The sequence below is a fragment of the Capricornis sumatraensis genome, chromosome 4 (assembly GCF_032405125.1).
Source record: "Capricornis sumatraensis isolate serow.1 chromosome 4, serow.2, whole genome shotgun sequence".
Lineage (NCBI taxonomy): Eukaryota > Metazoa > Chordata > Mammalia > Artiodactyla > Bovidae > Capricornis > Capricornis sumatraensis.
In genome coordinates this window covers 157,558,422-157,586,354 of record NC_091072.1, presented here as the reverse complement: position 1 = coordinate 157,586,354, position 27,933 = coordinate 157,558,422, and the positions used below count along the sequence as shown (strand labels likewise).

The following is a 27,933-nucleotide window of genomic DNA, read 5'->3' as shown; positions in this document are numbered from 1 at the left end:
CAGAAAGTGTGCCCAGTCCTAACTTCAGACAACCCCATGTGACCCCAGTCTTTCCCATTGTACGCTCTCCTCTGGACACCCTGAAAGAAGTAGGAAAAAGTTAGTAGCCCCCCTCTCCCACAGAGAGACTGAGGCTGAGGGCAGTGAGTGGTTTTCAGGGTGGTGAGGCAGGGTGGCCCAAGGTGAGGCAGGTGTCACCTTGTCCTGTGGAGGCTACAGGTAGAGAAGGGAGTTCCTTCATTCAGGGTCCAGATAAAGAATCTGCCTGTAATGCCGGAGACCTGGGTTTGATCCCTGGGTCAGGAAGATCCCCTGGAGAAGGGCATGGCAACTTACTCCTCCAGGCAAGAATAGTGCCATGGACAGAGGAGACTGGTGGGCTACAGTCAATGGGGTTGCAAAGAGTCCAGCCAGACTGAGCAACTTCCACTTTAACAGCCTCTTTACTCTCCTGAAGTGAATTCACAGGTGATAGATATCACCTACCCATGCAGAATTTTTTAGAAGTCAACGCAAAGCTCCAACCATATTATAAAAGGAAAAAAAAAGTAAAAGGGGCGATCCAGTAGGTTAAGACAGTGCTATCACTGAAGCGGGTAAAGAATTTCATCTCTGGTCGGGGAAAGAATATCTCACATGCCGTTGGGCCATTAAAAAAAAAAAAAAAAAAAAGGAATGTATAAAGTGATGCACATTTCAGCATGTCAGTGCTGGGCGCAGGGCCCGGAGGAAGCACCGGTCTGAGCCCAGGCACAAGGGCTCCGCCCGGCGCAGTCTCGCCTTCCGGGCTTTGCCTCCCCGGTGCGGTTCTCCCAGGCCCGGGCACAATCCTTGCTCTCCAAGGAAAGCAGGAGTCAGTACCTTTGGCTACAGCGCAGCTGCACTGCTGGCAATCCATGTGTGTCCTCACCGGGCAAAAAGTCCTGTGTGTTCGTGCAAGAAACGGAGCGAAACCCCGACCCAGAGAATCGTAACCCGCACCTCCAGCCCCGGGACGTCTCCGGCGTAGGAGGGCCAGCGGGACGCCCCACCCTGTGCACCCTTCACGTGACCGGATCCCCGCCGCCCGGGCCGCCAAGTGCGACCCCAGAGTTGCGAAATCTTCCTGGTGGAGAGCCATCCCGCTCACTGTCAGATATAGTATCAGTTAAGGACCCTACTCTAGTAGTTTAGGGGGCTGGCTCCCAGTCTCGGCAGTGCAGAGGCGACCTGGATTTTCCCCCTCCGTCTGAAGCCCAATCTCAGACCCCCTCCGGCTTCACCAGCTCGTTTTTCCACAGACCTTCCGACGCCGGATTTTTTATTGTGTTGTGGTGCTGTCAAGAGTAACTAACTCCACTCGCCGGACCTAGAAAAGAATAACAGTAGTGACTCATAGGGCACTTAGTCCGTGCCTGGCACTGTGCTCAAGGCATCGCCTGTATTTTCCATTGATTGTGTGTGTTAATGTCTCAGTCGTGTCCGACTCTGCGACTCCATGGACTGCGGCCCACCAGCTCCTCTGTCCTTGGGATTCTCCGGGCAAGAATACTGGAGTGGGTTGCCATGCCCTATTCCTCCTCCAGGAGAGCTTCCCAACCCAGAGACTGAACCCGCGTCTCCGGCATTGTATGCAGATTCTTTACCATCTGAACCACAAGGGACCCGGGTTTCATTAACTCCTCAGATACGATTGACTACCCATCTCATGCCAGGGTCAGGGCAGGCGGTTCAACGAAAAGGCAATTCCACATGTTACATACTTAGATCGCAAAAAGCCTGTGCTGTTTGCCTCACTCTCACAGTACAGACCAGGAAGACACAGGTACATATATACACAGGAAGGAAAAACGGCTGGCTTCTGAACGTTACACAGCCTGAAAGTAAGACACGTGAGACTGGGAGCTGCTTGACCCCGTGTGCTGCATTCAAACACAAACAGCTAACGTTAAAAATATTAGCCGTCCACACAATCCCCTTAAAGAACACAGAAACAAATTGTTCGTGTCCACACAATCCCCTTAAAGAACACAGGAACAAATTGTTCGCTGCAAATAATCCGTGACAAACGTACTACTGATGATTATTTTCAACCTTAATCCCATACATACACACCCAAACCATTCTACTTTTTAGAGTATAAGGGGGACGGGCAGATCGCAACTCCCAGGCATCCCGCAAAGTAGGCGGGTCACCTTAGGGGCAACCTTTACCCGCTCAAAAATTCGTCTCACATTAGCAGTGAGGATTCGGGCGTCACCCCGAATCGTTATTTTCCTTACTCATAAGTTTAAGGCATAAAGACGTAACTGGCTTACTTCCTAGGTAATGAATCCCAATCTCATTAGCAATACGGTGAGTATAAAAGTGGAACGTTAAAGCCTGTACTTTGTTCGCTGAAGGCTGCCTTATTCATTTCATTGTTCTATGTCGCTTTTCATTTTACTATTTTTTAGCTGCGAGAGAGGGGGAAAGGTAGGGCCACAATATGCAGATAAGCAACCGGCTCGCAAAGGTTCACGGGGAGAGCCCCGCCCCTTCCGGTTCCTTTCTCAGTCTGAACTGTCGCGAGAGTTCATCTGCCGAACGCCGGAAGCCGCTAGTTGCTCCACAGCGGTCGAAGGGGCGGGCTCGAAGGCTGAGGGAGCATAAGGTGCTCTCGGCTCCTTCGGCGGTGCAAGATGGCCGACATCTCTCTGGACGAGCTCATCCGAAAGCGAGGAGCTGCAGCGAAGGGGCGGTGAGTGGCCTTTTCTCCCTTCGGGTTTCAGGGTCCTAGTCTTAGTGGGGCTTGAGGCGGAGGAGGGAGCGGCCCGGGAGCGACGCGGAGGGCCAGTCTGCGCCCGCCCCCTACCTCAGCCGCGCTCCTCATTGGCCCGGCCGCCGCCGCCGCCGCGGGCCGGGTCGCCCGGCCGCCCACTGGCTGTAGGCGCGGAGGCTGGTGGGGCCGCCGCCGATGAAGGGGCAGGACTGCTGGGCTTGTGCTAGCGGCCCGAGGGGCGGCCCGCCGGAGGCGGAGCTGCGGCTGCGGACCGGACACGCTGCCCCGCGGCCTGCCTGGAGTCCGGAGGGTCTCCCCGGCGCAGCCCCCTCCTCGGAGGAGGAGACGGGCGCGGCGCCAAGGTCTCCGCGCGGCCTTCGAGTCAGGACTGGAGTTTCTCGGGGAAGTGACTTGCTCAGACTCTCCGGGTCTGTTCCTGCCGAAACCGCGACCCAAAGTCAGACCTTTAAGATTTCCAAATCCTTCGCCCGGTTCCCCGCTGTTCACACTCGCAGCCCTTTGTGAGGCATTTCAGGTTCTCGGGGGCGCTTCGCCGGCGCTCAGTCCTGTCAGCCAGCTATTAATGTTTTCCAAGTGAGGGGCTTGAGGTGGAATTTGCCCGCGGCCGCGGAGAGCTCAGAGCGGGGCCGAGTGCGCTCTGAGAGTTGGCCTCAGGCTTGGGCAAGACAAACTGGCGGGACGGGGCGGGAGGCCGGCCGTTTCTTGATGACTCTCAGAGAACCCTGTTCTGTGTCGAGGTGAAGAGTCGCGTAGCTGGCTTGCAGTTTTGTGACCCAAACTTCCTCTGGACCCTTAAAGTATTGGTAGTCATTTCCAGACTCTATAAGGGCTCCAGTTCATTTATGTGAAAGAGATGGGAAACCTGGGCCAGTGGTTTTCTAGCACGCGTTAGATTAGTTCAGATGTCCTTGTGGAGAAGCCAGGCTGTAAAGAAGGATGTTGTTTTCTCCGGCAGTCGTTCACTCGGCAGATGTTTATTAATACCGCCTGTGTGGTGGCTGGAAAATGGATTCTTTTCACTGTGCGAAAGGTATCCCTCACCCTCAACCTGTACACACAGATCCACCACAACTGCTCCCGCCTCCCCGTGATTCCCCAGCCAGCCCTTCACGAGGTTTCTGGTTCATAATAGGCACGCAGCATTAATTTCCTCTATCCTTGTGGTTGTGTTGTGTGCTCAGTCGTGTGCGTTTCTTGGTGACCCCATAGACTGTCGCCTGCCAGGCTTTTCTGGTCCATGGGATTTTCCAGGCAAGAATATTGGAGTGTGTTGCCACTTCCTCCTCCAGGGGTTCTTCCCCACCCAGGGATCGAACTGGCATCTCCTGTGGCTTGTGCCTCAGCCAGCAGGTTCTTTACCACTGCGCCACCTGGGAAGCCCTCTTTTAGGTCTACCCTCTAGTAACTGGCAGGGAATTGGTACTGGGTCCTCTGATGACGTCTGAGCCCATCCAGGTTTCACAGGTTTGCTGGACAGTTGCTGAGGAGCCAGCTTCCCAGGACCTGAGCTTCCCGCAGGCTCTCCCCTTGGTTCCCGACTGCAGGCAGTCTGTACCTGCAGTTGGTGTTGATGTGTGTAGTGTCTTGTGTTGGGCCTTGGATGGGACTGCAGGGAAGGGAGTATTTGTGGATCCCCCACAAGAGCAGAGACTCTGCAGCCAGGCAGACCTAGTCCCTTGGCGGGCCCCATTGTGGGGTTCTGTGCTTCTGTGGCCTGATGACCTCTGATTTAGGCAGTTTCCTTGTTTGTAATAACGGTTCCAGGTAGATGGTTGATGGAGAAGACTCTTGAGAGTCCCTTGGACTGCAAGGAGATCAACCCTGGGATTTCTTTGGAAGGAATGATGCTAAAGCTGAAGCTCCAGTACTTTGGCCACTTCATGCGAAGAGTTGACTCATTGGAAAAGACTCTGATGCTGGGAGGGATTGGGGGCAGGAGGAGAAGGGGACGACCGAGGATGAGATGGCTGGATGGCATCACAGACTCGATGGACGTGAGTCTGAGTGAACTCCGGGAGTTGGTGATGGACAGGGAGGCCTGGCGTGCTGCGATTCACGGGGTCGCAAAGAGTCGGACACGACTGAGCGACTGAACTGAACTGAGGTGGTTGAGAAGATTAAATATGAGGATGTAAGAGTGTATGTTTTAAACTTTGTACCAGATAGTAAGTGTTCAGCAGATGGCTTTAAAGAAGTAGAAGCCCAAATCCCTCCTTTAGGGGACATAATAAGTAAGCATTGGGGTCCTAGAGTCAGACTGCCAAGTTTCAATCCCACTTGTCATATGAAAGTTACTTAACCATGCCATGCCTCTCTTTTCTTATCTGTAAAACATGGGTAATATTTACTGGTTATTGTCAGGACTAAGTGAATTAATGTATCTAAAGTACTTCAGAAAGCATCTAGTGGGTACTAAGGGCCCAGTAGATGTTAGCTCTCGTCATTATTGTTAATGAAGGCTTTTAAGGAAAGAAGTAATATCCAGTCTTCAGTGTGAGAATATTGCGTTGCTATTATGTAAAGATTGAATTGGGGGAAATGCAGGCAAAGAGACAGTGTGAAAGAAATTGGACCACATGCTGGGTTTGGATTAAACCTACTGGAAACTCCATTTTGCTTGCACAGCCAAAAGAGAAAAACTAGATCGGGGGTGAGGGGGTTAGAGTTCTTGTCAAGAGCTGTGAAAGGTCTGAACAAATGGTATTTCCTACAGTGAATAAATGCTGTTCTACTTGCTCCTTAGAAGAAATCTCTTTACTGGCACCTTGGTGTAGTGTAGGGATGTCACAGAGAGAACTTTGTGCTTAATAATTTAGGAAGAGCCTATGACCATCTCAGAAAACTTATTTTCTCTTCTTTAAAAAAAAAAAAAAGAAAGAAAAAGAAAACTTCTTTTCTCAAAGGAAATAGCAAAGGACTGAGCCTCTGCAAGTATAAATAAACCGATTCTCAAAAGTCGTGGAATGTGCTTGTTCTTCAGAACAGCTATTCTGTTTTGTGTTCATTGTACTGTGTAAGTCAAGAAAGGTGTCATTACCATCATCATTATTTGGCCCTCAATTAATCATCAGAAAGTTCTTTGATTAATATGAGATTCAAGAAAGTGGGGAATTATTTTATGATACTTCATCCAGGCTGTGGTGAGGTGCTGTTCTTCCCCCAACACAGCATGTCTATAGTGGTTTCAGTTGTTCAAGACCCATAGATGAGTCTCCTCAGGGTAGCACTGGGCACCAGCTGCAGTGTGGGCCTGCCTCTCTGGTCAGTTTCTTCCCTTGGACGTAATTGGTTAGTCAAGTCACCCTCCTCTTTGGTTTGCTTAGTTCAACTATCAGAGGATAGCTGTCACTGCTTCCATGCAGGTAGATGGTGACCGGCAGTCTTAATGGAGAAGCTGGGCCTAGAGTGTGCTGGAGGTGAGTGGCTCTGAGCTAGATACGTATGTGGAGAATCCTTGGAGCTGTGGGGAGAGGTTAGGGAATTTTCCAGTTGAGACCAGGGCTCTGCTCCCATACTCTCTGCTGGTTTCCTTGTTGAAATAAGGTAACAGAAATTAGACCTAAAACAAAGAGGAGGGAAATGAATTGTTAGGTTAGCTTGGAAGGGAAGAATTATAATTTAAAATGAAACATCAGCACAAAGGTAAGGGGATCCTGTCTTGTTTTTCCTTGTGTCTCTAAAGTGCATAGTTCAGAATTGACCCTCAGTAATTGTTAGAACTGAAGTCTATTTTCTAAGATGACCTCAACACATACATTCTAACCCAGAGACCCCATGGGTTAAAACCCACTTTGAACAATTTAGGGTCCCTCCAAATCCTTTGGACTGGACATCTGTCCAGAGCCAGGGGCCACTGTGCCCTCCACAGGCAGATCCAAGAGGGTGAGGCATTCCTAGCCCCAGACAGACCTTCCCTGGTCATATGTCTGCCAGGCTCCAGTGGAGGGAGGGTGCTGGGGGAGAGGGCTCAGGCCCCAGTAAGTGTCTGCTCTCTTGCCCACACCGCTCTTCTAGGACCTAGTAGAGTACCTGGTGAGCGCCTGGAACCAGTGCACAGTTGCACTGTTACAGGTATCATGAGGCAGGGCAGTAAAAACACTCCTCTCTCCCCCTCCCAAACGTTTACTGAGGCCAAAACCCCAGAATGTGTTCAGGAACATCAGACAGTCTGCAGTGGGAAGGGAGGCTGCAGTCAGTGGGAGACAGACTGGGGGTTCCACTGAGGGGTTGCGCTTTTTTAGGGAGTCCTTAGCAGTTATTGGAGCCACGAGGGGAACAGAATTGGCTCGATATATGAGAGACCTGCTCCTAGCAGGAGTGTTTACTTGAAAAGTTCCTGATGACTAATGCCTGCCATATAAGCAGTACCACTGCCTGCTGGGATGAATAGCTGTCTTCTCATGCAGGGAGAGGAGCAGTAGTTAGAAAATTCCTGAACACTGAAACCCCCTAAAGCTGCTCATGAAAGAAGTTGAGAAGTGATGTAACCAGAGAACCGAATATATGTAATTGAGTGAAAGTAGCTTACTTAGGCTCCTACATCCGCAACTGTATCACCTCCCTCCTGAAAATGTACCTTTTGTGCTGTTCAAGTAGATAAAAATAGCAGCATGGGCCACCATGGTGGTATTTCTTGCCAGACAAGCAGTATGGTGTGCGGGTTTCTGGTGAGTCCATCCTTAGTGTGTGTGTTTTCACCCTCTGGTCACTAGAGGGTGCACTGTTTCCCTGGATGTAACTGGAGTCCTCATTTTTTTCTTAGTTTGAGGACAGTATTCACCCTTCCTTAACTTTTCTAGTCTTATTCTTTGTTTTTGACCCATGCTCGATTTATTGGTATTTTAACTAGGTGTGGTGGTGGTGGTGGTTTTGTCGCTAAGTTGTGTCCAACTCTTGGGACCCCATGGACTGTAGCCCACCAGACTCCTCTGTCCATTGGATTTCTGAGGCAAGAATATTGGAGTGGGTTGCCATTTCCTTTTCCAGGGGACCCAGGGATCAAATTAGCATCTCCTGCATTGTAGGCGGATTCGTTACTGACTGAGCCACCAGAGAAACCCTTAATTAGGTATGAGCGAGTGAAGTCGCTCAGTCGTGTCCGACTCTTTGCGACCCTGTGGACTGTGTCCATGGGATTTTCCAGGCAAGAGTACTGGAGTGGGTTGCCATTTCCTTCTCCAGGGGATCTTCCCAACCCAGGAATCGAACCCGGGTCTCCCGCATTGAAAGGCAGATGCTTTACCATTATCACTCTGTGATTTGAAATACTCTCCTTGAATCTCAGTTTCCCCATCTATAAAATGTGGATAATAATCTAATTCTCAGAGTGGTGAGGGTTAAAGGAGGTGAGGCAAAGTTTATGGATCTGCAGTTAAGTGCTCAAAACGATTAGTTGAGAGTGCTTCCACTGTAAAATCTTTTCATAAACTGTAGTAGCCAGTTGCCCCTTATGTGGCCATGGTAGACATTGCTTATCAAGCACAAACTCCTGTGAATTCTCTATACTGACATTTCAAACAGCCATTACAGTTTATCAGAGAAGGGAAATTGTTGAGGAATATGAGTAAATTAAGGTTGCAGAGACCTAATCTCCCTTGCTCCTCCTACTGCAAAGGTTTACTGTTCAGACCCAATTGGAATGAACCAGAAAACTTTTGAATCTGCCCCTTTCCTCATTTTTTGTCCAGGGATATGAATTTTGTTTTCAAGAATCTCATTGTTCCTTTAATTATTCAAAATAGTTGCTTTCAACAGCTTTTTCTTTTCCTTTGTTTCTTTTTTTGGCCATAATGTTTAATTGATTGAATGGTGAAATTGGGTAAGTAGATTTTTTGAAAGCATAATTTATGCCACGGGGTCTAGATTTGCCCAGTTTTACAGTGTGGTAAGATCATTTGGCCATCTGATGCAAAGAACTGACTCATTGGAAAAGACTCTGATGCTGGGAAAGATTGAAGGCAAGAGGAGAAGGGGACAACAGAGGATGAGATGGTTGGATGGCATCACCAACTTGATGGACCACTTGATGGACCTAAGTTTGAGCAAACTCCAGGAGCTGGTGATGGACAGGAAGGCCTGGCGTGCTGCAGTCCATGGGGTCGCAAAGAATGGGACGTGACTGAGCAAGTGAACTGAAGATATGGTGTATTACAGGATAAGATCACCGCACCTCCTATAGTTATAAATATCAGGAGCCTGTGGAAGGGGTACCCTGGTGATGAGAGAAGACAGATGAAGATGGGTGATCTTCATTCAGGACCTGCTCACATTTCTTTGTGGATGTGTCTGACCCCTCCTGTGTGGTGGACCTGGTCATCAGTGATGCCTTCGTTGTCAGTGTTTATGTAGCTTGGTTCCCTTTGTAATGTCCACTCAGTCAGAGACCAGCTGCTTTCTCTTCTAGAAGGCCTTTCTTGAAGCACCTGCAGTTCAACAAGATCCTTGTGGGTCCACTTTTGGGGTAAGGGCCGGAGGAGCCCCTGTGCCATGGCTCTGTGGGTGCCCTTTCTCAGCTGGGAGAGCAGTTGGTGGCCAGGATCCTAGGGCACGGTGGAGGACTGCGTTTGCAGAGGCAGTCTTCTCTAGGAGAAGCCCTTCCAGGGCAGCCATCCTTTCTCCCATCTTAACTCCCCTGAGGCTTGGAGTAGGAAAGAGGAAAGCTTAAAATCTGTTATTGGAATGACTGTGCTCTTTGATTTGGTTTCTCCCCTGTAAGGTGGAACTGATGGCAGGTAATCTCAGAGATGGTGAGCCTAAAAGGAGAAGATAAGATAGAAACCCTGTGGGGTCCCTGACAGAGCTCTTAGAGCCTTTGTCATTCCCCTGGGGCAGTATTGATGTGGAGGAGGAGACATAGGATCTACCCTCAGAAGCTCTTAGTCCTGTGGGAGATGCGGGCTTGTAAATAAATCATTGTGATGTTGCATGGTAAGGGCTTTGATAGAAGCTTTGTCCAGTGTTTTGAGGATGCTAAGAGCAAAGAAGCTGCAAGCTGTGGGCTATTGGGGGTGCTTTCCATATTTGGAAAAGGTCCGTCTAGTCAAGGCTATGGTTTTTCCAGTGGTCATGTATGGAGGTGAGAGTTGGACTGTGAAGAAGGCTGAGCGCCGAAGAATTGATGCTTTGAACTGTGGTGTTGGAGAAGACTCTTGAGAGTCCCTTGGACTGCAAGGAGATCCAACCAGTCCATTCTAAAGGAGATCAGTCCTGCGTGTTCTTTGGAAGGACTGATGCTAAAGCTGAAACTCCAGTACTTTGGTCACCTCATGCGAAGAGTTGACTCATTGGAAAAGACTGATGCTGGGAGGGATTGGGGGCAGGAGGAGAAGGGGATGCCAGAGGGTGAGATGGCTGGATGGCATCACCGACTCGATGCACATGAGTGAGTGAACTCCGGGAGATGGTGATGGACAGGGAGGCCTGGCATGCTCCAGTTCATGGGGTCACAAAGAGTTGGACACAACTGAGCGACTGAACTGAACTGAGGATGTCCTTTGACACTACTCTTTCCAGAAATCCTGAAAGGCTGCCCACAGCCCACAGACCTTGGCCCTTCCTCTCCTAGAGCGGGAGCATGCTGATCATTTGTTGATCTGTGTGTCCCTTCTGTCCAGCCCACCCCAGAGTTTGGCGTCCCGTTCCTCACTTTGCTCCTTTTGGTACCCAGGGCCTCTGCCTTCAGAGAGTTCCAGTTCTTGACGAGTGAGGAATTTCATCTGGAATGCTTTCCACTAACTCGGGTTTCATCTGGATGTGCATGTAAATGTTGATCCAAATCTTTTCCCCACATTTTATGAGTAGACTTTCAGTAGTAGACCCTGATCTGAACTGACAACCTGTTGCTTTTCTTTGATGGGCATCATCAACAGATACAGGGAGTTGAAAGCATTTTTTTAAAAAACCAAACAAACCTTAGTGGAGGCCTTACCTGCCAGTTGGTCCTGGGGACAGGGCTTTGTTAGAAAGTTTCTCCATAAATACCAAGGGCCTCTCTGCAGCTACAGGTTTCTGTGCTTACCACAGAGCATAGCCTCACTATTTCCCATGGCTTCACAGGCACAAAGCCTAGGGTAGCCCAGTTCAGGGACAAATAGATGCTCCTGCTGCACACAACTGTTTCCCTCTCCCTGATGGCGCTTACTGGTCTCCCTAAACACCTCATTCCTTTGGGCCTTGCTTTTTCTAGCACCTCAGTCTCCCAGAGACTACATGGGAAAATAGAGCAGGGATGCACAAGCAGTCCCACCCACCTTCAGCCTAATCTGATCGATTCTGTAAATGACCCCTTCCATTCTCCCACCTGTTTTTTGTGTAAACCCACTGGAAAATACTTAAATCCTAAAATAATTTGTTGATTTTCAAAGAAAAACAGTACTGTGCATCACTGCCTTAGGTCTGGCTCTGGCCTGTTAGAGGCAGCAAGTATTTTTCCACTGTGCTTGGATAACAACATGAAGGTCCAGATTTTCTTTTACTGGCGCTAGGAAGACTCACCTTTGGGTGTGCTTCTGCTGTTAGCAGAAGAGCTGAGAAACAGTCTCGCTCCAGCTTCCAGCTGAGGAAGCATGAGGCAGTAGGAGAACCCAGAGGCTTGCTGGTGATGAAGAATGCCTCCTGGGAGGCTTGGGCTGTGATGTGGGTAGGACATGCTGCAGGAACTTGTTTATTCAGCAATTTTGCCTTAAACTCCAGGCCAGAGATTCTCAGCACTGCTATCTTCCAGGATCACCTGTGAAATGAAAAATGCATATGCCCAGGCTTTTACACAAATTTTGGACTCAGTAGCTCTGGAGTGGGGTTTGGAGAGCTGTATCTTTTTGTTTTCTTTCTTGCCTTTTTTTTTTTTTTTTTTAAAGAGAGAGCTGTATTTTTAAGAAGCTCCTTAGACGTTTCTGATACTGAGCTAGGTCTGAGCAACACTTACAAAGCATGGGGCTCTGAAACAGGAGTGATCCCCATCTGCCCTTTCCCTCCCAGTCCAAGGTGGGGAGAGAAAAGAATAACACAGTCGTGATAACAGGCACAAAGGAGGGCCGTCCTGGAAGGAACAAAGAAGGTTTCCCAAAAAGGAGGTGTTGCTGTGGGAGTCTGTGTCCCCAGCCAGGGCACCTGCCACAGGAGGAGTGTATGTATGTGTGGCTGGAGGCTTTGTGGTGGGGTGGGCAGGTGGGGTGAAGCAGAAGCCCGCAGACCCCAGGGAGGACTTTAAGGATTGTACTTGAAGGGCTCTTCTGTTTTACTCTCAAGTCATTGAAGAGCCAACAAAGGAGCCCCAGAAGAGAATGGGGCTTGTTTAATGGAGTTTTGTTCCTTTCCAATTTTAAGTTTCTGAACTTGATATTTTTGTTGTTTCAGAGTATAATAAATATATATTTGGTCTTTGTCCCTGGCATACAGTTTCTAAAACCCTTGGAATTTCCTGAGTGGTAAGGGTGTTAGGAGCATCTTTTGTTCCAATGAGGCAGCTCTCAGTGGGCCCCTGGACAGAGGCTGGCCTCCAGAAAAATGTAGGCCTGCTTAGCTTGTTGAAACTTGCATCTCCACCCCCACTCTCTGCCCTGGACCTCCAGGGAGAAAAGAGGATCTAGAGATTAAGCGATTATCATCTGTGGCCAGTGATTTGATCAGTTATGCTAGGTAATGGAACTTCCATAGAAACCCTTATACAGTTGAGTTTGAAGAAATTTTGGGTTGATGAACACATCCATGTGCCAGGAGGGTGGTGTTACCATACCCTTTTTCCATACCGTGCCTTATACATCTCTTCTATTTGGCTGCTCTTGAGTTGTATCGTTGGTAATAAATCGGTAATAATAATAAGTAAAGTGTTTTCCGGAGTCCTTTGAGCTACCCTAGCAAATTATCTAACTTGGGAGGAGGGTCTTGTGAACCCTCAATTTTATAGCCTTTGTCAAATGAACAGGAAGCCTAGGACTTGAAACTGTCTCTGAAGTGAGGGCAGTCTTGTGGGACTGAGCCTTTAACCGGTGGAGTCTGTGCCAGCTCTAGGTAGGTAGTGTCAAATTTGGGCTGTCAGACACCCAGTTGGTGTCTCGAGAGTTGGAGAATTGGTTGGCATGAGGAAAAAACCTACACATTTGAAGTCACAGTGTTATGAATAGAAACAGTTCAGACAGAGTGGTTATTTTTCTTTTCTTCCAAGTCTTTATGTCTTTATTAGACCTCAGACTCCGAGACAGACCCATGTGTTGACTTTCTTGGTCCCAGCCCATTGTGGGTGTCTACCTGCCCTGGAGGCACGAGACTGTCATAGGCCAGCTGGGCGCCCTTTGTTGATCATTGGACCTCTCTAGGCCTGTGTCTTCCACTGTAAAATGGGCATAATACTGCTTGCTTCACAGGGTGTTGAGAGGGCTGATAGAGAACAAGGATATGAAAGCAATTTGGAAACTGAAGTTACTCTTTCGCTGTGTGGGTTTACGATATCTGGGAAATATTCTTGTTTCATTTGGTATTGTTTAGAGGTTATTATCCATGATAGTGTCTCAAAACACCTGGTCTGGGGTGCAAAGCAGTCTTGACTAATGATAGAAACCACCAGGCCCTCCTCCCTTACTTTGTTTACCATGCAGACTTAAAAGGCATAAAACTGTGAAAGAAGTCTCTGTATAGACTTAATTGTTTTCTCTAAGAGGAAGCAGCTTTCTGATTTCTCCAGGACCTCCTTTGTTCCCAGTATTACCACAACTCTACTACTACCACAGGCTATTGTTGATATCCAGATCTTGTTAACATTGCAGTTTTTATTTGCAGGCTCAATGCCAGACCAGGAGTGGGAGGTGTCCGATCGCGTGTTGGGATCCAACAGAGCCTTCTTAGCCAGCCAGCACGCACAGCCACCTTCCAGCAGAGGTTTGATGCCCGGCAGAAAATTGGCCTCTCAGATGCCCGCCTCAAGCTGGGAGTCAAGGATGCCCGGGAAAAGCTTTTGCAGAAAGATGCTCGGTTCCGGATCAAAGGGAAAGTGCAGGATGCCAGAGAGATGCTGAACTCACGCAAGCAACAGAGCACAGCGCCTCAGAAGCCCCACCAGGTTGCTGATGCCCGGGAGAAAATCAGCTTGAAGCGGAATTCCCCTGCTGCCTTCATGAGCCCACCCATCGGGACAGTGACCCCTGCTCTGAAGCTCACTAAAACCATCCAGGTAGGTTGAGACTCCTGCCAAAAACTCCTCGAAACCAGTAACAACTGTGGAATCAGGCAGAGACCAGGTGTGTTTAAGCAAAATGACAGTCCCCCCAACTGTTTGAAGAGTAACCATATGTGGAGGCAAGATATCATCTCAGTTTCATGTAAAAGAAAATGGGTGGGGTAGTGGTGGGGATTGTCCAGAGAAATTAAGTGACTCTGCAGGTGAAATAGTGGTAGAAGGAAGAGAGAAGAGGACAGACTAGTTGAGCAAGTGCTATGTGCAGATGCTGAGTATCTATTCCTCATGCAACCCCAGTTATTGCCACAGTTTATAAAAGAAGAATCTAAGTCTCAAAGATGTGAATCTTCGTGCAGTCACACAGCTGGTCAGTGGAAGCATCAGGATAGAAGCCTTGTCAGATCTGGCTCTTAGTGCAGAGTCCTGGCCACCTGCAGAGCCACTGCCCCCAAAGGGAATAGAAACAGAATCATTTAATCTTCACAGCAACTTTGGTAATAGGAACTGCTGAAGCAGTGAACATTTATTAAGCCAGATTCATTGAGCCCTGCAGGTGCATTGTTACATGATCTCTGGGATGATGAGTCTTCCTGTCGCTTTCCTACTTTGCAAATGAGGCATTCTGTAGGACCTTTTACCACAGACCAAAACTGAATGCCCACCATATTAAAGTTCATTTATCCCCTACTTGTAGAGAACTCATGTAGGCCAAGTGGGATGAATTATGACCACTGGGTGTTTCTAGGTTCCACAGCAGAAGGCCATGGCACCAATTCATGCTCACCCTGCTGGAATGAGGATCAATGTCGTCAATAACCACCAGGCCAAACAGGTGGAGTGTGTGTGTGTGAGAGAGAGAGAGAGAGACTGCACACAAGTGTGTGTTTTGATGTGATCTTCCAAGTGGATTAACTGATGCCTGGCCCAGGGTTCCGATTTGAAGAGTTGGAGATTGACTCTTATTGCAGTTTATGAGTTTTAAGAAGAGATTTCTTAAATGCATAGAAGCAGAGAGGCAAGTTGAAAATTTTTTATTTTTTTTAAATAAAAGTAGTGTGTGCTTACTATAGAAAATTAGCAAAACAGAAAGATTAGGGGGGGATGGGGGTAGTTCTTATGCTATGGCTCTCGATAGTGAGCCCCTGTTGAAGTTCTGCCCTGAATTATTCTTGTGTTTTTCTTGTTTGTGTGTGTGTATATGTGAGAGAGGTTATTATTTATTTAATGCATAGCTGTAGTTGTGTATGTTATTATCCAGTTTCATATTGTTCTGTTTTCACTTTATAACTCAAGCATTTTTCTGTGGTTCACATTTACTGTAAACATTTTAATAACTGCTTGATCCATTGAGTAGACATTTAGTTAATATCAACCATTTTCCTATAATTTTCACTGTTAGACATGCTTCTATGAACATCTTGGAGAATAAAGCTCTTTCTACAGTTTGAGTTTATTTCTATAGACCAGATTGCCCAGCACAGACTTTCTAAGCCAAAAGGTATAAACAGGCATTTTAGGAATCCGTAATAGATATTGCCCACCTGTAGAAAGGTACTTCTGATGTACCTGAAATTTCACAGCATTTGCATTTGGCTCTTACGGGCAGGGAGCCTGCCAGAACTGAGCCCCAGTCACCCAGGCCAGTTTGCCCAGGCACTCCATTCTACTTCAGGTGTACGCATTTCTGCCTACACCTCGCTTAATTATTTCAGCTCTCATCTCCTGCTGTCCTTACTCCAAATGTGTGCTGAGAGCCTGCATGCTACTTTAGCATGTATTTCTTTATTTTCAGAATTTATATGACCTGGATGATGACGACGATGTTATAGCTCCCATTCCTACTAAACAGATGAAATTTGCAGCCTCAGGCAGCTTTCTCCACCACATGGTATGTGATCTTACATTCTTCTTAAACTCTGTGTGTCTCTGATCAGGTGCTTGGGAGATGTGGTGGAGAGTAGGATCTTTCAATTCAGAAATATTTCCTTATTTGGGTCCTAAGATTATCAGAACTGGAACTAATCCAACCCCTGGTTTTTATAAATACTGAGGCTTAGCATGTCTGCAGACTTGTTCAAGATCTGACAGACAGTGAACTGCAGGCTCTAGTTCCCAGTTGCTGGATTTGGAGACTTCAGGGGAAATGTAAGTGATCCCACAGGACAGAGTCACATTTTATTTCCTTTAGGGAAGGACATTGTGCCAGTTCCTTCTGTGGTCCTCAGCTCTGGCCCCATTCTTGAATCTGGATTCCATTGGTTGATGTGTTAGCAAGAATAAACTGAACCTTTCCTGAAAGCTCCACCAGGTGCCGCCTGCGTGGAGGGAAAGTCTGATGGATGTTCTGCCATGCAGAGAAGGAAAGAAAGCAGTATATCTGGGAACGTCAGGGAGCTCTGCACTGCTCGGCTCAGTGTGTGCAACCAGATCACACACAGGAGGCGAGTGGGTACCCAGGCCTTAATTTGGTCTTCAGGCATCCAGAGACTCAGTTTTAGTCACTGCACTGAATATATGGACCAATTTCCTGGTTATCCTTGAAGCTCTTTGAAATGTGAAGCTGAATGATGCCAGTTTGTTACAAAGGGGCTGAGCCTTTCTAGTCATTAGAGTGCTTGTGTCTGTTACCAGGGGGGCTGTCAGCTAACTCAGTTAGCGGCTAACCCTAATTGGAAAAATCTGTTTATATTAACTTATTTAAGAGTTCCCTTTCTCCCCACCCTGTGAGATGGGTACTATTACTACCCCTATTGTATGGACTAGGAGTTAGACACAGAGAGGTTAAATAAATCTGCTCAGCTTGTAAGTAGTAGATTAGGATTTAAGCCTCAGCAATCTGGCCCCCAGGCCATGTTTTAACCACTGCACTCTGCTGGCTCTTGAAACTCAGGAAACAGCTTGAGAAGTGTGGGATCCACACTGAGTCACCTGGGTTGGGAGAAGCTGGTGAATTAACTCTGTTCCATCATCTGTCTATCTGGCCGCTGCATTCCTCCTTTCTCCATGAATCAGTGCTTGGTAGACAGTGTCCTCAGTGAGCAAGACCACTAACCACTTCTGCATCATGCATTGTTTTTTCTCCAGACACATTAAAACCAGGCAGTTTGGTGGTTTATATTTCTAAGGGATCACTTCCCCAGTTAAGGGTAGCAGGGGAGGGAGGGAGGGAACGGTTTCTGCTGGTTTGCATGTGCTGACTCTGCTAGCATGCACCTGACCATCTGGGAGCTGCAAAGGTGAGCTACTTGTAATTTCTCTATATGACCAGAACAGGGACCAAAAAGCGAGGATCTGGGCCTTCTTAAGAGTAACTTCCTAGTCCCAGCCAGGCCATGGTGATAGAAGCATATCTGGGAATGAACTTAACTCCAAGCTTTTGGACTCTGACTAACTCCAGATTGTAGGTTTTTATCAAGTCTAAATGGTATTGCTGAGCTGTGGCTCCTGTTCGGGAACTGCCTGGATGCTTCTTGCCAAGGGCTCTCTACACTGGAACGTGGCTTCTGTGAGCACGTGTGTCCTCCTCCTGTCCCTTCCCTGGCAGCTGGTACCTTTCTGGCTTTAAATTAGTAATGGAACTGGGGAGGTAGGAGGCCTTGAGATTGGGGGTCGTCAGTCCCCTAGGGTATCTGGGTCCCTGGCTTCTCAGATTCCTGTCTGCCTCTTTGTTTAGGCCGGGGTGAGCAGTTCCAAGCTGTCCATGTCCAAGGCCCTTCCTCTCACCAAAGTGGTTCAGAATGATGCGTACACTGCTCCTGCTCTCTCCTCCTCTGTTCGGACAAAAGCCTTGACCAACATGTCCCGGACATTAGTGAACAAGGAGGAGCCCCCCAAAGAGCTGCCGCCTGCAGAGGTGAGGTGAAGGCGAAGGAGAAATGTTCACACTAGTCAAGAGTTAGCCTGAGCTGGGTGGGCAGTGAGCATCTCGTTGGGTCCTCATAGTGCCTCTGTGAGGTAGGTGTTGCCACCCCTGTTTTACAGATGAGCAAACCAAGATCCAGTAGACCCCGCCCTCAGAGAGCCCACAGGAAAGCGAGTAGGAAACAGAGCTGCAGACAGAGCACCATGTCTGCTGCAGCACAGGGCTGCCAGGAGCACTGCTGAAAGAGCCCCTCATTGCACCAGGGACACAGGCAGGCTTTAAGGAGAAAGTGCCATTTGAGCCGGATGGGTCTTGAAGCATGAGTGGCATTCTGTGCAGAGGTTCAGGCCTGAAAAGGCCTGGAATATTTGGGAAACATGAGAAGTTCCATTCCTTAGCATAAGGTGACTGGGACATGATTAGAGGGGCCCAGCTGTGATAGGAAACTCTCCATAGAGGTTTCCTCTGGGCCTTCCTGGTCATTGGCCGAAGTGAGCTCTGCCGTTCGAGCACAGCTGTTGTCTGGTAACATTCTGTTCTCTGGTAACTTCTGTTAACGTTCTTCTATCTGTGGCAGCCTGTCCTCAGCCCTTTGGAAGGCACCAAGATGACCGTGAATAATCTGCACCCTCGAGTCACTGAGGAGGACATTGTTGTGAGTACTGTGGCCTGCCAGAATTTCAGATGTCAAGCCACTTCTGTTCCAAGGGTCCCCAAGACCACCCCCAGGTTAGCTGATTGTCTAAGAGGACTCACAGGACTTAGCATAGAGTTGTGTCTGGGCTGAGATGCATTACAGGATGCAAAGCAATATCAGCAGAGGGGGACAACTTGTGGAGGAAAAGCTAGAGGAAAGTAGACTCAAACTGCTGGAGTCCTCTCCCAGGGGAGTCACACAGGCTGCACTTCCTCCCCCAGCAGTCAGTGGTAAAGACCAGGGAAGCTCATTAGAGACTCAGTCCCCAGAGTTTTTCTCAGGGACTAATCACATATGCACCGTCCGCCTGCCACATACCAGAATTCCAGACACAGAAGGAAATCGTGTTTGGCATGAACCACATTGTTGGCACAGTTTAGCACTCTTTCCAGTTATGGTGATGAGCGCCCTCCCAGAATCCAAGATCCCAAACCCAAGCTAAGGGTCAACCTTAGAAGCAGTTCTTCCAGAGGAGAGCAGGCAGGCCAGATATGTTAACCTCTTTTCCTCATAGCCTGTAATCCAGAGCCAGAGGAATTCCCTGGTGCCCAGTGGTTAGGACTCGGCATTTTCACTGCTGGGGCCTGGGTTCAGTCCCTGCTTGGAGAACTAAGATCCCACGTACTGCACAGCCTAAAGTAGATGTTTAAAAATGATAATAATAATAAAATTAGGATCACACTTAGTATTCAGTTTTGTGTCTTGGTTTTGATATGTACCATTTTCCCTTTTATCGTTGGAAATCATTTCAACGACCTTTTGACAGGTCTTCCCTTTGTCCTCGTTACAGCCTTGTGAAGGCAGCTGCAGGTGGAGAAATGGAATGGTTGGTAGTTAGCCTGTGCAGTCTGTATCCATGCTGTGTTCCCTCTCTGACTTCAGCCTCTTCATCTGAGAAGTGAGGGATTGGAGTAAAGGGTGATGATGATATGTGTACAAAGCCCTGCCTTGAAAATGGTTTTAGTTGAAACCCCTCGATCTTGCCAACCAGGATGATTGGTCACCCTGTATTGAACTGCGGAATTTGTGTTTCTAACTGATTCCCGGGTGATATATTAACCACTCTTTGTCCATCCATGTGGACATCCAGTGGAGCCCTACACGTCCATCCATTTTCGTGACACAGCACTCTTTTAACAGAAATACCATATTCCATAACTATTACCCTTGGTGAGGAAGTGGGCACTGAGGCAGGAGGACTTTAGGGGTGACTTGAGTCATAGGGATCACAAGGCTTACGAGCCCAGCACAATTCGTTCCCTCATCTGGCCCCAGGTCGAGGCCTCTGGATGTCCCAGGAATACTGCCATGACATGGAGCCTTCCTGAAATCTTGGCTGCTTGGCATGTTCAGTCAGAGTGAAGCCACCTGTCAACCCAGAGCCCTGTCTGAAACGTGTGAATTGCAGGCAGGGAGAACAACCGCCTGAAATTCTTCCCCAACCCAAGCCCTCTTGCTCTTCATAGGAGCTTTTTTGTGTTTGTGGAGCCCTGAAGCGAGCTCGGCTGGTCCATCCTGGTGTAGCAGAGGTGGTGTTTGTAAAGAAGGACGATGCCATCACTGCGTATAAGAAGTATAACAACCGGTGTCTGGATGGTAAGTCAGAGAAAGCAGCCTCCTCTCCTCGCTGCTCCTCGCTGCTCACAGCAGGCCTTCGGGGGAAGCCCTCCTCTGGGATGAGTAGGTGGGCATCTGCCTAGTGCTCTAAACTCTCCAGGGCCTTCTGTGTACTAAGAATAAGCAGTGATGTTTTGTTTTTAATTGAAGTGTGGCTGGTTTACAATGTTGTATTAGTTTCAGATGTACAGCACAGTGACTCAGTTGTATAAATCTTCCTTTTCAGATTCTTAACCCTTAAGGGTCATTACAGAATACTGAGAATAGTTCCCTGTGCTGTGCTATGCAGTAGATCCTTGTTGGTTATCGCAGCCTTTGCCTTTTGATTGTATTACTTAATCCATTTACATTTTATGTGGCCTTTTTTGCATTATATAATTATTTTTTAGTGTAGCATTTTAGTTCCTTTAATGATTTTTTCCAGTATATTTTTTGTCACTTTGTTTTCTTAACAGTTGCTCAAGGATTTATAGTACATATTGTAGGTTATCAGAGTCTATTTCAGATTAATATTAATGTAGCCACAGTGAAATTTAGAAATGTTACTCCAAGAAGGCTCTAGTCCCACTTTCCCCTTTTTTGTGCTGTTATTGTTATACTTACTACATAAAATGCAAAGTGGGAGTCTGGTACTTACAAGGTTAATCTTTCATGGACAAAGTAGAAATCTGAACATACACTTTTGAATTTTTTTCACTTAATTTTGTACCATAAACATTTCCCCTTTCTACTTGCTTCACAACCAGTTTGGGTTGTTTCATGCTGTGGGTACTTTCTCCCTTACTTTGATTCTGATCTCCTCCTGCACGAAGCAGGGTGTGTTGCCAGTTTGCTTTTTGACACTGTCATTACCAAAGTTTCATGGACCTCATAACCCTCATAGTCTCTGGGCTTTGCTGAAACCTGACAGCCCCAGCCCTAGCTGTGAAGCCAGAGCTGCCAGCGGTGGGTGCTTTGACTCCTGGTAACAAAAGCGGCAGTCCCTGTCCTTCCATGTGAGGAGCTGAGGGCTCATGGCAGAGCTTTTTCTTTTTTGGTTTTTCAGGGCAACCAATGAAGTGCAACCTCCACATGAATGGGAATGTTATCACCTCAGACCAGCCCATCCTGCTGTAAGTTCCAAAGGCAGAGGTGCTGGGGACCATGTGAGGCTTTTCTGCTTGCTTACTGGGCATGATCATCTCTTTGTTGTGAGGAGTGAAATGCTTGCATCACAGCTCCGTTCCATTTCCTCTGCTCTGAGAGCAGCCAGCCGACGAGGAGGCTTAAATTTGTACAGAGTGGGTTGTTATATCATTTCTACAGGAGATTGACCCCACAGGGGCTAACTTAACCTCATTCCCTGCCTTATAATTTAGAAAGTGGAGAGCAGGCTGGTTGTGTCCCTGTTTGCATGATTGGGTGTGCATTGTCAGATGAGCAGAAAACCCACCTCCTCATGATTTACTCTGGGGACTATGCTGGGTGCTCCCCCTTATTTTGTTACACACCCAGGGTACATGCCTGGCTCAGGACTGAGGACTTTTTGAAGCCTGAGATGCAGAAAATGTCTAGATTGATATGTAAAAGGAGGTCCTTTTGAGGCGGATACAGAGACCCAGGGAGAATATTAGGCTTGTCAACATGGGTATAGTGAGGGGCAGGCCTGTAATACACTTTGAAATTTAGAAAGATTGCAGTTTGAACCCTGGATATTGAATTGTGTGGTTTAGATGAGTTTCTTAAACTGTGTTCCAGGATTAAGTTGTATTCTGAAAAATGTGGGTTTTATGACCTAGTGGATTTGGGAACCACTGGGCTAGACCCAATTAAATCTACTGAACTTCTCAGAATGTGTGATATGCTGATGTGTGTTTGGCTATCCCTTGAGGCTTAAACTTAAAACCCCAGATCTTAGCAGGCTGCATCTCGACTTTCTTAGCAAATTTAAAGAATGGTAGGTTTGCTATAAGAAATAGGGTAAAAGGGTATGGAAAGCATTGTGTTTGGTGCCTAGCTTACAACAGATCTCCAGCTAATGGTGGGACCCTTCTCCACTGAAGAGGGACCTGACGAGGATTTTGACTCTTCTCTGCTCTCTACAGACGGCTGAGTGATAGCCCCTCAGTGAAAAAGGAGAGTGAGCTGCCTCGCAGAGTGAATTCTGCCGCCTCATCCAACCCTCCAGCTGAAGTGGATCCTGACACCATCCTGAAGGCGCTTTTCAAGTCATCGGGGGCCTCTGTGACCACACAGCCCACAGAATTCAAAATCAAACTTTGAGCTGGGGTGCGAGACAGCCAGAAGCAGGGGCAGAGGAGGGTGGCTCTGTTTCCCTAAACAAAAGTTGTGACCAAGGGGCCATTGGCTGGGGTCCCCCGAGTGCAGGAGGGGCCACCGGGGGTAGAAGCCTCCTCACTGGGCAGCAGCCGCCTTTCCGCGTTGTGGTCTGCGTTGTGCTCGTCTGTATGCTCACATTTCCTGTAGTGCATTTCTCCTCTCTCCACCTCATCACCAAGGTAGACTTGTGTTGTTCAGAGTGTTTCCCCCTAAACTCAGCCCCAAATAGATTTTTTAAAATCTGGAAATGGTGCCCTAAATTCTCTGAGTGGCCTTCTTGTGGCCCCATAGAATGCAGGGCAGGGGCTATTTGAAGGATACTGCTTTCTTCAGGGTGAGGGTTTGACTCCCCTTTCTCTTTTTAAAACTTTTCAAACAAAGTAGGGAATGGAAGCCCCTGCCATCCTAATAGGAACCACATCAGCTCAAAAGCTTTGCCACCCGCTCTCCTGGTCAGTGGAGATGGCCTGGGTGGGGATCAGGTCGCGGGCTCCTTGTCCTCTCCTCGCAGTTGGCTCCAGACCAGTGCTTTCTGGAGAGAACCCTGGCAAGGGCAGGGTGAGGCTACTGCTCTACCAGAAAGAGTGTACCCTAGCTCTTGGTTTGGGGGACCCTACTGTCTCAGTCAACCCAGAGTAAATTCTCGAGCTTACATTTCTTCTTCCCCTGAGTTGTGCCGAGTGGCCTAGCCCAGCTCTCTTGCCCTTCTGAGTGTAACTGCTGGGCAGGGCTGCCTTGTTAGCCCCCCATTTCTCACCCAGCCTAGCACTCGTCACACTTGGTTTTGGTGCAAATGCCAGCTCTCTGATAGTTGGGTTTTCAAAAGGTCTGCCTCCTGTTCTGTGACACTGAGGACCTTGGGGTTGTTTGAATAGGGATGTTGGCTTGCTCCAAGATGTTTTTTTCCTGGCCTCAGGTTCATGCAGTAGTCAGGGAAGCTGAGAGGTGGCAGATATCCAGCAGCCACCAGGGGGCACTGTCTCCACTACTGTGAGTGACCCATTCATCCTGACCGACCAGAGGGGCATTTTCCTGCCTTGACAGAGGTGGGAGGGGAGCAGGGGACGGTGGGGAGGGAGTTGAGAGAGCAGAGCAGCCTTTCCAGGCAGGTGGATAGGTTGTCCCCTCAGCGTGGTTCCAGGCATTGGGGGCACAACTCTAGAACCAAGGGGGAAGCCCTGATTACACCAGGACAGCATTACTCCAGGGGTGTTCATCCTCAGTGTCTTGCTGGTTTGTTGGGACTGTAGAGGGAATCCAGCCTAGCAGAGCTGGCGAGTCTTGGGGAGCAAGATTGTGTAAGTAAATAGTGTGAAAGGCACAAGCGTAGAAAGTGTAGACAGAGTCTTTCATGACCTACTTGGGGCCATTCCAGCGAAGAAAAACCTGGAAACTCACATTTCCACAGAGTTAGATCAAGCAGCAAGGACCTAGGTTTGAACTCAGCTCAGTTCTCCAGCTCTGAGGTTGCCCAGGCCTGGGAAGTCCAAGGAATGTGCCTGATGGTGGTCACTGTCCAGTACTTTGAAGAAGGCTGCTTTTGTTCTCTTCTCCCTCTTTGAATGGGTGCACACTGAGTTCTCTTCATCAGCTAGAAGACATTCCTCCTACACTCTCCCCTTCTTGACCCCAGAGAGTGTCCATAAGACACTAGGAGCTGGCTTCTCAGGTCCGGAGACAGTCAGATCACTGCTTGGACTCTGCGTTCAGTAGGGAAGGTAACTACCCTGCCTGTATGCCTTTATCTTCCCACTGGCCCTCTGGACCTCGTCCTCTGGGTGGCTGTGTGGTCCATTGCAGGGTAGAGTCTGTTTTCCCCCTGTTCTACAGGTGTCGTCGCGGGAAACGAGAAGGTGGTAGGCCAGTCCTTTTGTCCCTCTCCACCTCCCACTCCCCTACATTCCCCGTCTGTCTTTTTTTTTTTTTTTCCCAAAAGGAGAGGAAGAGGCATTAAGGGATGGAGGAGACTATGTGTTACTTACCCATTTCTGAATAAACGTTTGTTATTCCTACTTTTGAGCTGTCATTTCTTAAAAGATTATGTTAAGGGGCCTCTTCGAATTTGGCATCAGAAAAAAGAGATCTGCCTTTGCTTTGATGCTCACCAGCTGTGACCTTCAGGCAGTTCCTCACAGGACTCTTTGAACTTCGCCACAATTGAGAGAATATGAGCATGAATGTTTGGGAAGGACCTAGCACAGAAACTCAGTACCTCCTGGGCCTAAAGTGTGTCATAAGTATAAGCATGGTCAACTCGAACATAGGTCTATTCATAGGGAACAGGGGAGTCGCTGCCTTGAAGTTACACTTGGGGGTAAAATTTACCTCTTAGATCAACTATGTACTAGAAAAAAATTAGTTGGTAGGTTTTTTGATTTTGTGATAAAATATGTGGTATTAAATACATTCACAAGAATTGTACAACCATCACTACCATCCATCTCCAGAGCTTTTTCATCTTATGGAGCTGAAACTGTCTCCATTAAACACCAGCTCATTCTCCTTCCACCCTCCCCCAAGCCTCTGGCAACTACTAGTCCGCTTCTAGTTTCATGATTTTAACTACTCACGTAGGTGGACTCACAATATTTGTCTTTCTGTGACTATTTTCTTGGGCTCCAAAGACACTTGCTCCTTGGAAGAAAAGCCATGACAAACCCAGACGGCATATTAAAAAGCAGAGACATTACTTTGCTAACAAAGTTCCATCTAGTCAAAGCTATGGTTTTCCCAGTAGTCATGTATAGATGTAAGACTTGGACTATAAAGAAAGCTGAGCACCGAAGAATTGATGCTTTTGAACTGTGTTGGAGAAGACTCTTGAGAGTCCCTTGGACTGCAGGCAGATCCAACCAGTCCATCCTAAAGGAAATCAGTCCTGAATATTCATTGGAAGGACTGATGCTGAGACTGAAACTTCAATACTTTGGCCACCTGATGCCAAGAACTGACCCATTTGAAAAGACCCTGATGCTGGGAAAGGTTGAAGGCAGGAGGAGAAGGGGACAACAGAGGATGAGATGGTTGGATGGCATAACCAACTCGATGAACGTGAGTTTGAGCAAGCTCTGGGAGCTGGTGATGGACAGGGAAGGCTAGCGTGCTGCAATTCATGGGGTTGCAGAGAGTCGGACACGATTGAGCAACTGAACTTAATTGACTTTCACTTGGCATAGTGTCCTCAAGGTTCATCCATGTTGTAGCATGTGTCATTTCTTTTTAAGGCTAAATAATACTCCACTGTGTATACCATATTTTGCTTATCCATCTGTTGGACACTTGGGTTGCTTCCATGTTTTAGCGATTGTGAATAATGCTATGAACATGAATGTACAAATATCTCTTCAAGACTCTGTTTTCAGCTTTTTGGTATATACCCAGAAGAGGAATTGCTGGATTGTGTGGCAGTTCTATTTTTAATTTTTTGAAGATGCAACCATTTTGATTTCCACAGTGGCTGCACCATTTTACATTCGTTTATGGGAAGGTGGAATGCAAGTATTTTATTCCTATCCTTTCCACTAAATACAACCTTGTCTATTTTACATAAAACATAAGACTGGAAGGTGGAAAGAAAAAAGACTGAGCTGGGGACCCAGTGAATGACCAGCATTGAGTTCCCTGGGTTTCCTTTTTGCTTCATATATGCCAAGCTGGGTGCTGAATAAGCAGACCAACAAACAACCAAAACCCCAAGTGAGGACCCGAAAAGGGATAGCTTAACAAGACTGAAAGAAAACTAGTGAAACACCACAGGAAAAACTGCAGCCTCACCTTCACTAGTAAATGCCAAGTTGAGTCCTAGATATGTATGCATGCTTACTCACTAGGCTGTATTGGGGGCACCCCCAAATCTGGGAGCTGGGACTTCTAAGTTGATGTCAGTGGAGGCCACAGGAGGAGAAATGGGCACCTCCCCACAGCTCCTCCCAACCAGGGTATTAGAGGGTCTAGGATGATGGAGCTCACTGCCACCCATAACCTGGTAGTAATGACGCAGTTTCTTTCCATGCCCATTAGAGGAGGTGTGCTGTAACATTTAAATAAGATACAGAACTTTCATAATGCCCATGTTTCAGTCAATAGTCAATCATACTAACTGCCAAGTCGCCTCAGTCGTGTCCGACTCTGTGAGACCCCATAGACGGCAGCCCACCAGGCTCCCTGGTCCCTGGGATTCTCCAGGCAAGAACACTGGAGTGGGTTGCCATTTCCTTCTCCAGTGCATGAAAGTGAAAAGTGAAAGTGAAGTTGCTCAGTCATGTCCGACTCCTAGAGACCCCATGGACTGCAGCCTACCAGGCTCCTCCGTCCATGGGATTTTCCAGGCAAGAGTACTGAAGTGGGGTGCTGTTGCCTTCTCCAAATCATGCTAAAGATCAGGAAATTTTCACCCTGAAGGAGAAAAGAATGGATGTTAACTCGATGATGACAGAGATGTTAGTTACTGATAAGGATTTAAAAGCAACCATTAAAAATGCGTCAATAAGCGATTAACACAAAACAATTGATGGAATATTTGAAGTTCAAACTATTGAAGAAGTAAAGAAAAACCACTTTAAGTTGGTTTCAGAAGTAGAGAAAAACCTTTTCAAGTTGAAAATACACCAAATTCCCTGGAGGTCCAGTAGTTAGGACTTTGCACTCACTGCCAAAGCTGTGGGCTTGATTTCTGGTTAGGGAACTAAGATCCTACAAGCTGCACGGTGCAGCCAAATAAAGTTGAAAACTGCAAGTACCATTCTCCCCCTTCCGCCCCCCAAAAAAAGTAATAGAGAAGAATCTGTGAACTTGAAGGTGAAACAATAGAAACTACCCAATCTGAACAATAAGGAAAAATAGACTTAAAAATAATGAAGGACTTTGGGGGCCTATGGTACTGTAACAAAAAGTCTAAAATCTGTGACATGAGTCCCAGAAGGAGAAAAGTAAAAGTCGAAGAAATAATGGTTGTTGGGAGTTCTCTGGTAGCCTAGTGGTTAGCAAAAATAATAACGATGTTCTCAGTGCATGTAAAGGAAATATTTAAAACAATTATTTTATAAATGGGAAAGGGCTGAGGGATATCTAGAGAAGGAATGTTTCGGCACTTAGAAATATCAACACTGATAAGATATCAACAATAGTATACTGTGGTAACTTTTTAATATATATATGTATTTACATAATATTTACATACAAATAAATATTTGCATATTCGTGTGTTGTTTTACATACACGATATAATTATGTACTTTAATATAATTCCTTATTCCAAGAACTGGCGATGGACAGGGAGGCCTGGCGTGCTGCAGTTCATGGGGTCGCAAAGAGTCGGACACGACTGAGCGACTGAACTAAAGGTTGGGCCCTGGGAGGACCGCGGGAGCGGGCAGGCGGGAACTAGGGGTCGCAAGAGGCGGGCCTGGAACCGAGAGGGCGGGGCCCCAGGAGGCGCCGTCGTCACGGAAACGGCTACCAGCGACCAACTACAACTCCCAGCATCCCCCGCAGCTTCCGGTCGGCAA

General features: G+C 47.6%; 1 protein-coding gene and 1 non-coding gene across 5 annotated transcripts; one reads left to right on the top strand and one right to left on the bottom strand.

Annotated features, from left to right (window-relative positions):
- Positions 1 to 2,128: 2,128 nt before the first annotated feature.
- LOC138079453 (U12 minor spliceosomal RNA) lies at positions 2,129 to 2,278 on the bottom strand. The gene has a single exon (XR_011144918.1). It is a non-coding gene; the product is annotated as a U12 minor spliceosomal RNA (small nuclear RNA).
- A 328-nt stretch (positions 2,279 to 2,606) lies between these two features.
- Positions 2,607 to 24,394, top strand: POLDIP3 (DNA polymerase delta interacting protein 3). Of its 4 annotated transcripts, XM_068970147.1 has the most exons (9): positions 2,607 to 2,719; positions 13,535 to 13,925; positions 14,677 to 14,763; positions 15,724 to 15,819; positions 17,605 to 17,784; positions 18,371 to 18,448; positions 19,957 to 20,086; positions 21,153 to 21,219; positions 22,192 to 24,394. In XM_068970147.1, the coding sequence occupies exons 1-9, from the start codon at positions 2,661 to 2,663 to the stop codon at positions 22,367 to 22,369; spliced, it is 1,266 nt and encodes a 421-aa protein (XP_068826248.1). In that variant the 5' UTR covers positions 2,607 to 2,660; the 3' UTR covers positions 22,370 to 24,394. The 4 variants fall into 4 exon arrangements, with proteins under 4 accessions (XP_068826248.1, XP_068826249.1, XP_068826250.1 ...); XM_068970148.1 differs by lacking the exon at positions 14,677 to 14,763; XM_068970149.1 differs by lacking the exon at positions 17,605 to 17,784.
- Positions 24,395 to 27,933: the final 3,539 nt, after the last annotated feature.